Raw genomic sequence first — 13,076 nt, forward strand, 5'->3', positions numbered from 1 at the left:
GTCTAATGCTAAATAAACTCACCAATTGCTGCTTGATGTTGAGTATCCAACTCTTCCAAATTTTTACCATACTGTTCCTTCTCTGCATGCAGTGCCACACACTCTGCCATCACACAAGACAATCTTTCCTCCAACTCCTGTGCAGTTCCAGCCTGCAAGTATACATCTTTAAGAACAAAACAAAAGGATATAATTATGTTGTGAAAGTAACAAATTTTGTAAGGAATACCAGGCACTGAACTGATATCTTGGAAATAGCAAATTCAAAGATGAAATGACTTGGCCACAGAGCATACAAAAGAAATATGTGGTTAGCCACAGCTGTTGTTCGGCACAGTTTTATACAGAATTCCCAACATTGCACAGGATACAGCAGCAGATCAACTGTCTGATATTTCAGTCTAGGAAATTAAATTCTCTTATTTTAGAAAAGTGGTACAAGTAATTACAGTCCATTTAGAAAAACACTGTATGGTACATAAGAGTATAAAAGTAAGAAATAATGAAATATGAGATATTTTGATGTAGATTCACAGGTCTCATGAAAATTGATTAACAAAAGACCTCCCAGAAATGGGAAAATGATTGGCAAAAGCTTCTGTAAAACTATGGCCAAGGGCTTGTACAGTTAGAGGGATTGTGCAACTTTACAAAAGCTTTTGCCAATCATTTTCCCATTTCTGGAAGGTCCTTTGTTATTTAATTTTCATGAGACTTGTGAATACACAAATAACCCACACACAGGAACTTACAACGACTTTGTAAATGGTCCAAGTCCGACCGAAATGTTATCGTAAGCTCCTCCTGTGTGTGGGTTATTTTATGTTCCAGTCAGTGTTGTGCCTTTTTGTTCTTTATGGACTTAGGAATCTTTGTCAAAATATTTCATATTTAATTATTTCTTACTCAACCTACTCTCCCCTTTTATCAAATCTGATTGCCTCTTATTCCCCAAGCACTAAACCCCACAGGATTTAGTGCCACCCCATGGAACTAATAATAATAATCTACACTTTCCATAGTTCTCACCTTTCGATCACTTTCCTGCAGCTGCTTCTGGAGTTCAACGACGCAGTTTCTGAGCTCATCTTTCTCCCTCTCCAGCTGTCTCTCCAGCTGTACATATCATATTTATCAGTGACCTCATACAATATTTTAATTTACAAATATATATATATATATTTCTTTCTTTCTTTCAACACACCGGCCATATCCCACCGAGGTGGGGTGGCCCAAAAGGAAAAATGAAAGTTTCTCCTTTTACATTTAGTAATATATACAGAGGAAGAGGTTACTAGCCCCTTGCTCCTGGCATTTTAGTCGCCTCTTACAACACACATGGCTTACGGAGGAAGAATTCTGTTCCACTTCCTCATGGAGATAAGAGGAAATAAACAAGAACAAGAACTAGAAAGGAAATAGAAGAAAACCCAGAGGGGTGTGTATATATATATGCTTGTACAGTGGAACCTCAAATATTGAACTTTCTTCAGTCCAGAAGGCTGTCCGAGTGCCATTACCGAACGAATTTATTCCTATCAGGAATAATGTAAATTAGATTAGTTCATTTCAGACCCTCAAAAATACACTTATAAAAGCACTTACAAAAATACACTTACATAATTGGTTGGGTTGGGAGCAGTTCGATTTTTGAGGTTCCACTGTACATGTATGTGTAGTGTGACATAAGTGTAAGTAGAAGTAACAAGACGTACCTGAAATCTTGCATGTGTATGAAACAGAATAAAAAGACCAGCAATCCTACCATCATGTAAAACAATTACAGGCTTCTGTTTTACACTCACTTGGCAGGACGGTAGTACCTCCCTGGGCGGTTACTGTCTACCAACATACTACCTAGAATATATATATATATATATATATATATATATATATATATATATATATATATATATATATATATATATATATATATATATATATATATATATACACATACATACATACATGCACACAAAACTGTAGTGTAAAGCACCCCGCTGGCAAGACAGTGATGGAGTGAACGATGATGAAAGTTTTTCTTTTTCGGGCCACCCTGCCTTGGTTGGAGTGTGCCGATGTGTTAATAAATAATAATAAAATACACACATACACATTACACATCATAATGTCAAACAATAAACATCAATTTGTGACCTGGTAAGGATGATATATTAGTTTTGCAAGTTTGCAAGAATATAAATGAAGGTAATGGAAATAGTACATGGTATAAATACCGACACAATGAAAAAATAAAGCCTACTGTGTGGGCGAAACGTTGTCAATAAAGGATCAAATTATACTGCTTATGTGTTTATTTTTCCATAAATGAAGGTAATGTAAGACATACTTTCAAATAAGTGAGTGTGAGTGTGAGTGTGAGTGTGAGTGTGTGTGTGTGTGTGAGAGAGAGAGAGAGAGAGAGAGAGAGAGAGAGAGAGAGAGAGAGAGAGAGAGAGAGAGAGAGAGAGAGAGAGAGAGAGAGAGAGAGAGAGAGAGAGAGAGAGAGAGAGAGAGAGAATGAGAATGAGAATGAGAATGAGAATGAGAATGAGAATGAATCTTACCTGTGTTCCCTGGCTGTTATTACTGCATCGACTGCCATCGCCAGTGGCACCACCAATACCTTCTGACAACCCATCATCACTCTGCAAACCAAAAAAAAAAATGTATTAAATTAAATCAATACGTATATGTTGATATACCTTTGATGAAAACAGACTTTTCAAATTCCCAGAACCCCTTGGGAAAATGGAATGAGATAGTAGTTGTTGCAGCAGAAGCAGCAGCATAGTAGTTAGTAGTAGTAGTAGTTAGTAGTAGTAGTAGTAGTAGTAGTAGTAGTAGTAGTAGTAGTAGTTAGTAGTAGTAGTAGTAGTTAGTAGTAGTTAGTAGTAGTAGTTACTAGCAGTAGTTAGTAGTAGTTAGTAGTAGTAGTTAGTAGCAGTAGTTAGTAGTAGTAGTTAGTAGCAGTAGTTAGTAGTAGTAGTTAGTAGTAGTAGTTAGTAGTAGTAGTTAGTAGTAGCAGTTAGTAGCAGTAGTTAGTAATAGTAAAAATAAAAATGATAAAATATGATATATTTATTTGCACAATGTACATGGTTTTAGGATAACTAGATGGCATGTAGTAACAAACATGGTATGTCCCTGGTAATCTTGGTTGAGTCTGACCGTTAGTAATGACAGGGAAGTGCAACAACAAAAAAAAATTCCACAAGGCATTCACATTTGAACTAGGAGGCTTGCTGGAAATAACTGATGAGACACAATCTCAGTATCACTGAAGCACACACAGTGCCTCAAGCATCACTGGAACACACACAGTGCCTCAAGCATCACTGAAGCACACACAGTGCCTCAAGCATCACTGGAACACACACAGTGCCTCAAGCATCACTGGAACACACACAGTGCCTCAAGCATCACTGGAACACACACAGTGCCTCAAGCATCACTGGAACACACACAGTGCCTCAAGCATCACTGGAACACACACAGTGCCTCAAGCATCACTGGAACACACACAGTGCCTCATGCATCACTGGAACACACACAGTGCCTCAAGCATCACTGGAACACACACAGTGCCTCAAGCATCACTGGAACACACACAGTGCCTCAAGCATCACTGGAACACACACAGTGCCTCAAGCATCACTGGAACACACACAGTGCCTCAAGCATCACTGGAACACACACAGTGCCTCAAGCATCACTGGAACACACATAGTGTCTCAAGTATCACTGGAACACACACAGTGCCTCAAGCATCACTGGAACACACACAGTGCCTCAAGCATCACTGGAACACACACACTGCCTCAAGCATCACTGGAACACACATAGTGCCTCAAGCATCACTGGAACACACACAGTGCCTCAAGCATCACTGGAACACACACAGTGCCTCAAGCATCACTGGAACACACACAGTGCCTCAAGCATCACTGGAACACACACAGTGTCTCATGCATCACTGGAACACACACAGTGCCTCAAGCATCACTGGAACACACACAGTGCCTCAAGCATCACTGGAACACACACAGTGCCTCAAGCATCACTGGAACACACACAGTGCCTCAAGCATCACTGGAACACACACAGTGTCTCATGCATCACTGGAACACACACAGTGCCTCAAGCATCACTGGAACACACACAGTGCCTCAAGCATCACTGGAACACACAGTGTGCCTCAAGCATCACTGGAACACACACAGTGTCTCATGCATCACTGGAACACACACAGTGTCTCATGCATCACTGGAACACACACAGTGCCTCAAGCATCACTGGAACACACACAGTGCCTCAAGCATCACTGGAACACAGTGCCTCAAGCATCACTAGAACACACACAGTGTCTCATGCATCACTGAAGCACACACAGTGCCTCAAGCATCACTGGAACACACACACAGTGCCTCAAGCATCACTGGAACACACACAGTGCCTCATGCATCACTGGAACACACACAGTGCCTCAAGCATCACTGGAACACACACAGTGCCTCAAGCATCACTGGAACACACACAGTGCCTCAAGCATCACTGGAACACACACAGTGCCTCAAGCATCACTGGAACACACACAGTGCCTCAAGCATCACTGGAACACACACAGTGCCTCATGCATCACTGAAGCACACACAGTGCCTCAAGCATCACTGGAACACACACAGTGTCTCATGCATCACTGGAACACACAGTGCCTCAAGCATCACTGGAACACACACACTGTCTCATGCATCACTGGAACACACACACTGCCTCAAGCATCACTGGAACACACACAGTGTCTCATGCATCACTGGAACACACACACTGCCTCAAGCATCACTGGAACACACACAGTGCCTCAAGCATCACTAGAACACACACACTGTCTCATGCATCACTGGAACACACAGTGCCTCAAGCATCACTGGAACACACAGTGCCTCAAGCATCACTAGAACACACACACAGTGCCTCAAGCATCACTGGAACACACACAGTGCCTCAAGCATCACTAGAACACACACACTGTCTCATGCATCACTAAAACACACACAGTGCCTCAAGCATCACTGGAACACACACTGCCTCAAGCTTCACTGGAACACACACAGTGCCTCAAGCATCACTGGAACACACACAAAGCCTCAAGTATCACTGGAACACAGTGCCTCAAGCATCACTGGAACACACACATTGTCTCATGCATCACTGGAACACACACAGTGCCTCAAGCATCACTGGAACACACACAGTGCCTCAAGCATCACTGGAACACACACATTGTCTCATGCATCAATGGAACACAGTGCCTCAAGCATCACTAGAACACACAGTGCCTCAAGAATCACTGGAACACACACAGTGCTTCAAGCATCACTGGAACACACAGTGCCTCAAGCATCACTGGAACACACACAAAACCTCAAGCATCACTGGAACACACACAGTGCCTCAAGCATCACTGGAACACACACAAAACCTCAAGCATCACTGGAACACACAGTGCCTCAAGCGTCACTGGAACACACACAGTGCCTCAAGCATCACTGGAACACACATAGTGCCTCAAGCATCACTGGAACACACACAGTGCCTCAAGCATCACTGGAACACACATAGTGCCTCAAGCATCACTGGAACACACACAGTGCCTCAAGCATCACTGAACACACACAGTGTCTCATGGATCACTGGAACACACACAGTGCCTCAAGCATCACTGGAACACACAGTGCCTCAAGCATCACTGGAACACACACAGTGTCTCATGCATCACTGGAACACACACACTGCCTCAAGCATCACTGGAACACACACAGTGCCTCAAGCATCACTGGAACACACATAGTGCCTCAAGCATCACTGGAACACACACACAGTGCCTCAAGCATCACTGGAACATACATAGTGCCTCAAGCATCACTGGAACACACACACAGTGCCTCAAGCATCACTGGAACATACATAGTGCCTCAAGCATCACTGGAACACACACAGTGCCTCAAGCATCACTGGAACACACACAGTACCTCAAGCATCACTGGAACACACACAGTGCCTCAAGCATCACTGGAACACACAGTGCCTCAAGCATCACTGGAACACACACAGATGACTAAGGTAAGGTTAGAAACCATCAGTACAGGAAACAATGACTCCAGAATCCAGATACAATCTAGCCGAGGATACAAGTGTTGGCAGTGATCCCGAGCAAGCTATATTATAACCAATGATGTACAACGTTACACAGAGACAAGAGACATATCACACATATATAATAAAACAGCCCCAAAGAGTGGAGCAAACTCCAGAGTAGCGTCACTGAAGCGAGAACTTCAGGAAACTTTAAAAATAGGCTGGACACGTACACGAATGTGTGCGAGTTCGACCTGCTTAGCAGGGGGGCCAGTACCCCTAAACTTGTGACATATCCCTAATATGCAGACCCTGAAAAGTGCTTGAAAAGATTCTAAAACAAGATGGTGGATCACCTGGAGAATACAAGGATTAACCTGGGCCAACAGTACTTGGTCAGTGTATGAAAAATGCTTCCTAAGGCTACTCACGTTTTATGACTGGATGACAGAAATAAGGCAAGAAAGAAAACAGACTAAATGCACATTCCTAGACTGCTGGAAGGCCTGTAATACCTTTCATGAGTTTTCACAGGCAACTGATTTACAAAACAGGAAAAGCCTGTAGGGGTATCAAAAATACAAGTCCAGTGGACAAGGGAGTATCTAAAAATAGGAGGCAGCAGCCGTGGTGAAAACACTGGTAATGAGTGTTTGAATTAACACACACTAATAATGTTGGTAGAATTACCGACACAAATGCAACTAATGCGACATTTTATTGTGGCAACGTTTCGCTCTCCAGGAGCTTTGTCAAGCCGTTTACGGCTTGACAAAGCCGTAAACGAAATAATACGTAGTTCCCAGTTCCCCAGGGTCTCCACCCTAGCAGCCTAGCCTCACCTCAGCCAAGCTTCCTTCACTGCTCAACCAGGCACATTTTTTTTATTAAGTAGCCAGCAGGCCTATACAGGTTACACCAGGTGACTGGCCAGCCCACACAGGTTACACCAGGTGACTGGCCAGCCCACACAGGTTACACCAGGTGACTGGCCAGCCCACACAGGTTACACCAGGTGACTGGCCAGCCCACACAGGTTACACCAGGTGACTGGCCAGCCCACACAGGTTACACCAGGTGACTGGCCAGCCCACACAGGTTACACCAGGTGACTGGCCAGCCCACACAGGTTACACCAGGTGACTGGCCAGCCCACACAGGTTACACCAGGTGACTGGCCAGGCATCTAACCATACACTTTCCTCCTAAAAGCTTCACCTTTTTTCCAGTTTTGTTCTAGCAGTCTTACAAGACGCTAGAATTGTTTGGTTACTCAGTACTTTTGAGAACATTCCCTCTCTAACACAGACTCCAGGAACTTAAGTAAATAAATAAGTTTATTTAGGCACAGGTACACTTAAGTACAATTATACACAGAGTAAATTACTAGGATAACCCAAAAAAGTCATACAAGGTGACTTACTGTAACTGGAGTCCTTGGAAGAACTGTCATATTTATATTATTATTATTATGATTATTATTATTATTATTATTAACTTACTACTGTCATTACTAATTATTATAAAAATAAACATCACAAAGCAGGTTCAAAATATTTTGGTCCACATTCCACAATTCATGCCCATAATTCTTCCTGCGTTACTGGCAGTAACAGTCACTAAATTTAGATAAAAAACAACAGAACAGACGAAACAAAGATGAAGATAAATGATTGAGAGAACTGACAAGTTGATAAATTTGCCACGTACAACAACTGGTATCTTTACTGAGGAAACGTTTCGCCACTCAGTGGCTTCATCAGTCCAATACAAAGAATAGTGAAGATTAGAATGAGTCCAGGTAATCAGTCCGTCAGTCTGGAGTCGATGTACTCAGTCCATTAATCTGACAGACTCTAGGCTGATAAACCGATTACCTCTAACTACTCCTGATCTTCACCAATCTCTATATGGGACTGATGATGCCATTGTGTGGCGAAATATCACGATAAAGATACCCAAGTGTTGCACATGTGTGTAATTTATGAAGGGAAACACAATAATAGGTTGTTGGTGATGCAGGCGCCCCGCGGGAGAGCCGTCATGATGACTGTACATTAAAACCAACATGATGTAAGACGCATGTACAACACCTAGGTATCTTTGTTGAGTGTAATAGATCTGACGTGATAGCTCTAATGTGATAGATCTAAGGTGATAATTACAGATAGATCTAAGGTGATAATTAGATAGATCTAAGGTGATAATTATAGATAGATCTAAGGTGATAATTATAGATAGATCTAAGTTGATAATTATTGATAGATCTAAGGTTATAATTACAGATAGATCTAAGGTGATAATTACAGATACATCTAAGGTGTCCCGTTGCTCGATCGCTAGCACACTCAAGCTCACACACAGGTCCGGGGATCGATTCCCCGGTACGGCTGGAAAACACAAGGACGTGTTTCAACAAGACACCTGCTGTCCCTGTTCACCCATCAGTATAAAATGGGTATCTGGGTGTTAGTGGACTGGTGTGGGTCGCATCCTGGTTCAAAATGACCTAATTTACCTGAAATACTCCGCATAACAAGGAGCTTTCTGTATGTACGTCATTGATGTCAGCTATGGCCTGTATACCTTGTACATGTACTTGCAGAAATAACGATTTTATTATTAGTAGTAGTAGTAACACCACCATTTACAGTTAGGCTCCCTGCAAGCCTGACATCACGTGACTCCCCGTTCGAACCAGCCAGCCAGGCCGCAGGCCTCCCTCTCAATTCCTGACTAGGCTTAGTGAGCAGACGCTGACAGGCTCTTCCCACAACTACCAATAATAACGCATCCATAATAGTGTACAGTGTTTTTCTTCCACCATTACTCCATCAGAATCCCATCTTGAAAGAATAAATGGCACAAACAATAGATAAATAACCCATACATAGAAGAACGCAACGGAACGGCGTTTTGGTCTAAGACCATTCACTAGTCACACAGAAGCGGGAAGGGAAGGGAGCCAGTATATATATATATACGAGAGGGAAGAGCGGGGCAGGGAGTAGAACGAGGTAATAATTGGGTTTCGTCAGTCAAATATAGAAGAGAATAAATTGAAAGCAAAGAGGCGCAGCAGCGAGGCAAAGATGATGTAAACAGTCGATCACCTTAGATAAAAAAAAATTTGAGGTGGTCAGTCCCTCAGTCTGAAATGTTGAGCGTGCAGCCAGCAGCAACAGCCTGGTTGATCAGGCTCTGATCCACCAGGAGGCCTGGTCACAGACCGGGCCGCGGGGGCGATGACCCCCGCAACTCTCTCCAGGTAACTCCATAGTCTGGAACAGTGTGGAGCAGGAACAAAAGTATAGTCTGGAGCAATGTGGAGCAGGAACCTAAGTATAGTGTGGAACAATGTGTAGTAGATACATCAGTATAGTGTGGAACAATGTTGAGTAGAAAACTAAGAGATGAGTCAGTGTGGAGGTAAGACTGGTCAGGAAGGACACACTGGCTGAGCGGTGCTGTCGGGGCTTCCCTTGGGCACAGTCCTGTTGAAGCCAAATCTATTTATTAGCTTTGTAGGGAGAGGGCAAGGGTGATGTGTGTCTGCTGTAGCTGCTGCAGTCCCCTCTGCTGCTGGCACTCCCTCGGCCCTTGTGGCTCTGGTTGGCTCTCCCGCTGTAGTGCTGGATGGTAACCACGAGGGAGGTCGATTTGCGGAAAGCAGGAGTGTTCTTCACACAAGACACCCGCCAACCCCGGGCACATTGATTTCTTCAGGTCCTAGTTTGTACACTAACTCACAAGGGCCATGTCTGTACACAAAGAACTCACAAGGGCCATGTCTGTACACAGAACTCATAAAGGCCATGTCTGTACAAAAACTCACAAGGGCCATGTCCGTACACAAAGAACCCACAAGGGCCATGTCTGTACACGAACTCACAAGGGCCATGTCTGTATTGAACATTAAAATGGTATAAAATACCGACAGATTGTTAGGTAAGACACATATGCAACAGTTAGGTATCTTTATTTCGAAACGTTTCGCCTACACAGCAGGCTTCTTCAGTCGAGTACAGAAAAGTTGATAGAAGCAGAAGAGACTTGAAGACGATGTAATCAGTCCATCACCCTTCAAGTTTTGAGGTGGTCAGTCCCTCAGTCTGGAGAAGAGCATTGTTCCAAAGTTTGAAACAATATGGAGTTGAAGTGACAGGATGGAGCCTTATATAGCGCCAGGAGGTGAGACAGGTCACTAGTAGAACGCAGATGTTGGGAGGTCAGGTCCCTCTCAAATCCCTCTCTTCTCCAGACTGAGGGACTGACCACCTCAAAACTTTAAGGGTGATGGACTGATTACATCGTCTTCAAGTCTCTTCTGCTTCTATCAACTTTTCTGTACTCGACTGAAGAAGCCTACTGTGTAGGCGAAACGTTTCGAAATAAAGATACCTAACTGTTGCATATGTGTCTTACCTAACGCCATGTCTGTATACAAAGAACTCACAAGGGCCATGTCTGTACACAAAGAACTAAGGAGAAAAGAAATGGAAGAGAAGTACGAAGATCCACAGGGAAAAAAAAAAAGAGAGTAAGGCATAAGAAATGTTGACTGCTATATCCCATCAGGCAGGATGGGCCTCCTACAAGGTGATGAAATGTGTCAGCCTGAGCTGGGAGACTCCAGTAGTGTCAGCCTGAGCTGGGAGACTCCAGTAGTGTCAGCCTGAGCTGGGAGACTCCAGTAGTGTGAGCCTGAGCTGGGAGACTCCAGTAGTGTCAGCCTGAGCTGGGAGACTCCAGTAGTGTCAGCCTGAGCTGGGAAACTTTAGTAGGGCGATGAGGATATTGTCAAGTATTCCAATAAGGGCTCATCAGCTACGACAGCTTCAAAGGTTTCCTTCCAGCAGAGTTAGAGTTAATATCACTAGGAAATGACGAGGGTGGGAAGGTGTGGGTTGTAGTGGGAGGAACAAGTATGTGCAGGGTTGTAGTGGGAGGAACAAGTATGTGCAGGGTTGTAGTGGGAGGAAGTGTGTGCAGGGTTGTAGTGGGAGAAAGAAGTGTATGCAGGGTTGTAATGAAGGATAGAAGAGTACCAAGAATGAAGAGGTATCACCATAGAGTACTAAGAATGATAAACTATCACCATAAAGTACTAAGAATGATAAACTATCACCATAGAGTACTAACAATGATAAACTATCACCATAGAGTACTAACAATGATAAACTATCACCATAGAGTACTAACAATGATAAACTATCACCATAGAGTACTAACAATGATAAACTATCACCATAGAGTACTAACAATGATAAACTATCACCATAGAGTACTAACAATGATAAACGTTCAGAATAAACCTACAATGTGGCAGGTTTATATAAACTTAACCCACTCTAATCTACCCTAACTTGAATCAACTTAATCTAACTTGAATGCAAATTTAGAGGAAACAGAAAACTTGAATTCAGTAGGATTCGCTATTACTCGACGTCTGGCAGCGCGGTGTCATGGCATCCCAGGCAACGTTCAGATTCACACTACCTGGTGTGAGGTAGTCTGGGCCCGTCTCGGTTTGTCACTCTCTCTCTCTCTCTCTCTCTCTCTCTCTCTCTCTCTCTCTCTCTCTCTCTCTCTCTCTCTCTCTCTCTCTCTCTCTCTCTCTCTCTCTCTCTCTCTCGGGCTGCGGGGCACCAACAGCGATAGCCTGGTTGACTAGGCAACCAGGTGCCAGATCAACCAGGCTGTGATGAATATGTAGGGCGGAGGGAATCCAGCAGCAACAGCCTGATTGACCAGGCAAGCACCAGACGAGCCTGGCCCATGACCGGGCTCCGGGAATTAAAAAATCTCTCTCTCTAAGCTAAGAACTATAGACCAATAGCTCTGACGTCCCACATCATAAAAATCTTTGAAAGAGTGCTAAGAAGCAGGATTGCAAATCACCTGGATTCCCAAAATCTGCACAATCCAGGGCAACATGGGTTCAGGGCAGGTCGCTCCTGCCTCTCACAACTACTGGATCACTATGACATGGCCTTGGATGCACTGGAAGACAATCAGAATGCAGATATAATATACACAGACTTTGCAAAAGCATTTGACAAATGCGATCATGGCGTAATAGCCCATAAAATACGTGCTAAAGGAATAACTGGGAAAGTGGGGAGATGGATCTTCAACTTCCTAACAAATCGAACACAAAGAGTAGTGGTCAACAGAGTTAAATCGGAGGCTGCCATTGTGAAGAGCTCTGTTCCACAAGGCACAGTACTCGCCCCCATCTTATTCCTTATCCTCATATCAGACATAAACAGAGATATACACCACAGCACCGTATCATCCTTTGCGGATGATACTAGGATCTGCATGAGGCTGTCATCTGCTGAGGACGCGGTTAACCTCCAAGAAGATATAAACAAAGTTTTCCAGTGGGCAACGGTAAACAATATGATGTTCAATGAGGACAAATTCCAACTACTCCGTTATGGAAAACTGGAGGAGATAATAACTAGAACAGAGTATACTACTGACTCCGGCCATACAATAGAGCGGAAAAATAATGTAAGGGACCTGGGAGTAGTAATGTCTGAGGATCTCACTTTCAAGGATCACAACAGTGCCACGATCGCACGTGCAAAGAAAATGATAGGATGGATAATGAGAACTTTCAAAACGAGAGATGCCAAGCCCATGATGATCCTTTTCAAATCACTTGTTCTCTCTAGGCTGGAATACTGCTGTACATTAACATCTCCATTCAAAGCAGGTGAAATCGCAGATCTAGAGAGTGTACAGAGATCCTTTACTGCACGTATAAGTTCTGTCAAGCACCTTAACTACTGGGAACGCTTGGAAGCACTTGACTTGTACTCGTTGGAACGCAGGAGGGAGAGATATATCATAATCTACACTTGGAAAATCTTGGAAGGAATGGTCCCAAATCTGCACACAGAAATCACTCCCTACGAAAGTAAAAGACT

The 13,076-nt window shown here is 43.5% G+C and overlaps 1 protein-coding gene across 5 annotated transcripts in view; it reads right to left on the reverse strand.

Moving 5' to 3' along the window:
• LOC128703627 (thyroid receptor-interacting protein 11) overlaps window positions 1-13,076 on the reverse strand; it is a 210,690-nt gene that overhangs the window by 45,646 nt on the left and 151,968 nt on the right. For all 5 annotated transcript variants that reach the window (XM_053798360.2, XM_053798359.2, XM_053798362.2 and 2 more), the window contains 3 exons: window positions 2,568-2,648; window positions 1,030-1,116; window positions 23-152 (listed from right to left, as the gene is read on the reverse strand). In XM_053798360.2, coding sequence (XP_053654335.1) covers window positions 23-152; window positions 1,030-1,116; window positions 2,568-2,648 — 298 coding nt within the window. The remainder of the gene's footprint in view (window positions 1-22; window positions 153-1,029; window positions 1,117-2,567; window positions 2,649-13,076) is intronic.

The sequence above is a fragment of the Cherax quadricarinatus genome, chromosome 76, assembly GCF_038502225.1.
Source record: "Cherax quadricarinatus isolate ZL_2023a chromosome 76, ASM3850222v1, whole genome shotgun sequence".
NCBI lineage: Eukaryota > Metazoa > Arthropoda > Malacostraca > Decapoda > Parastacidae > Cherax > Cherax quadricarinatus.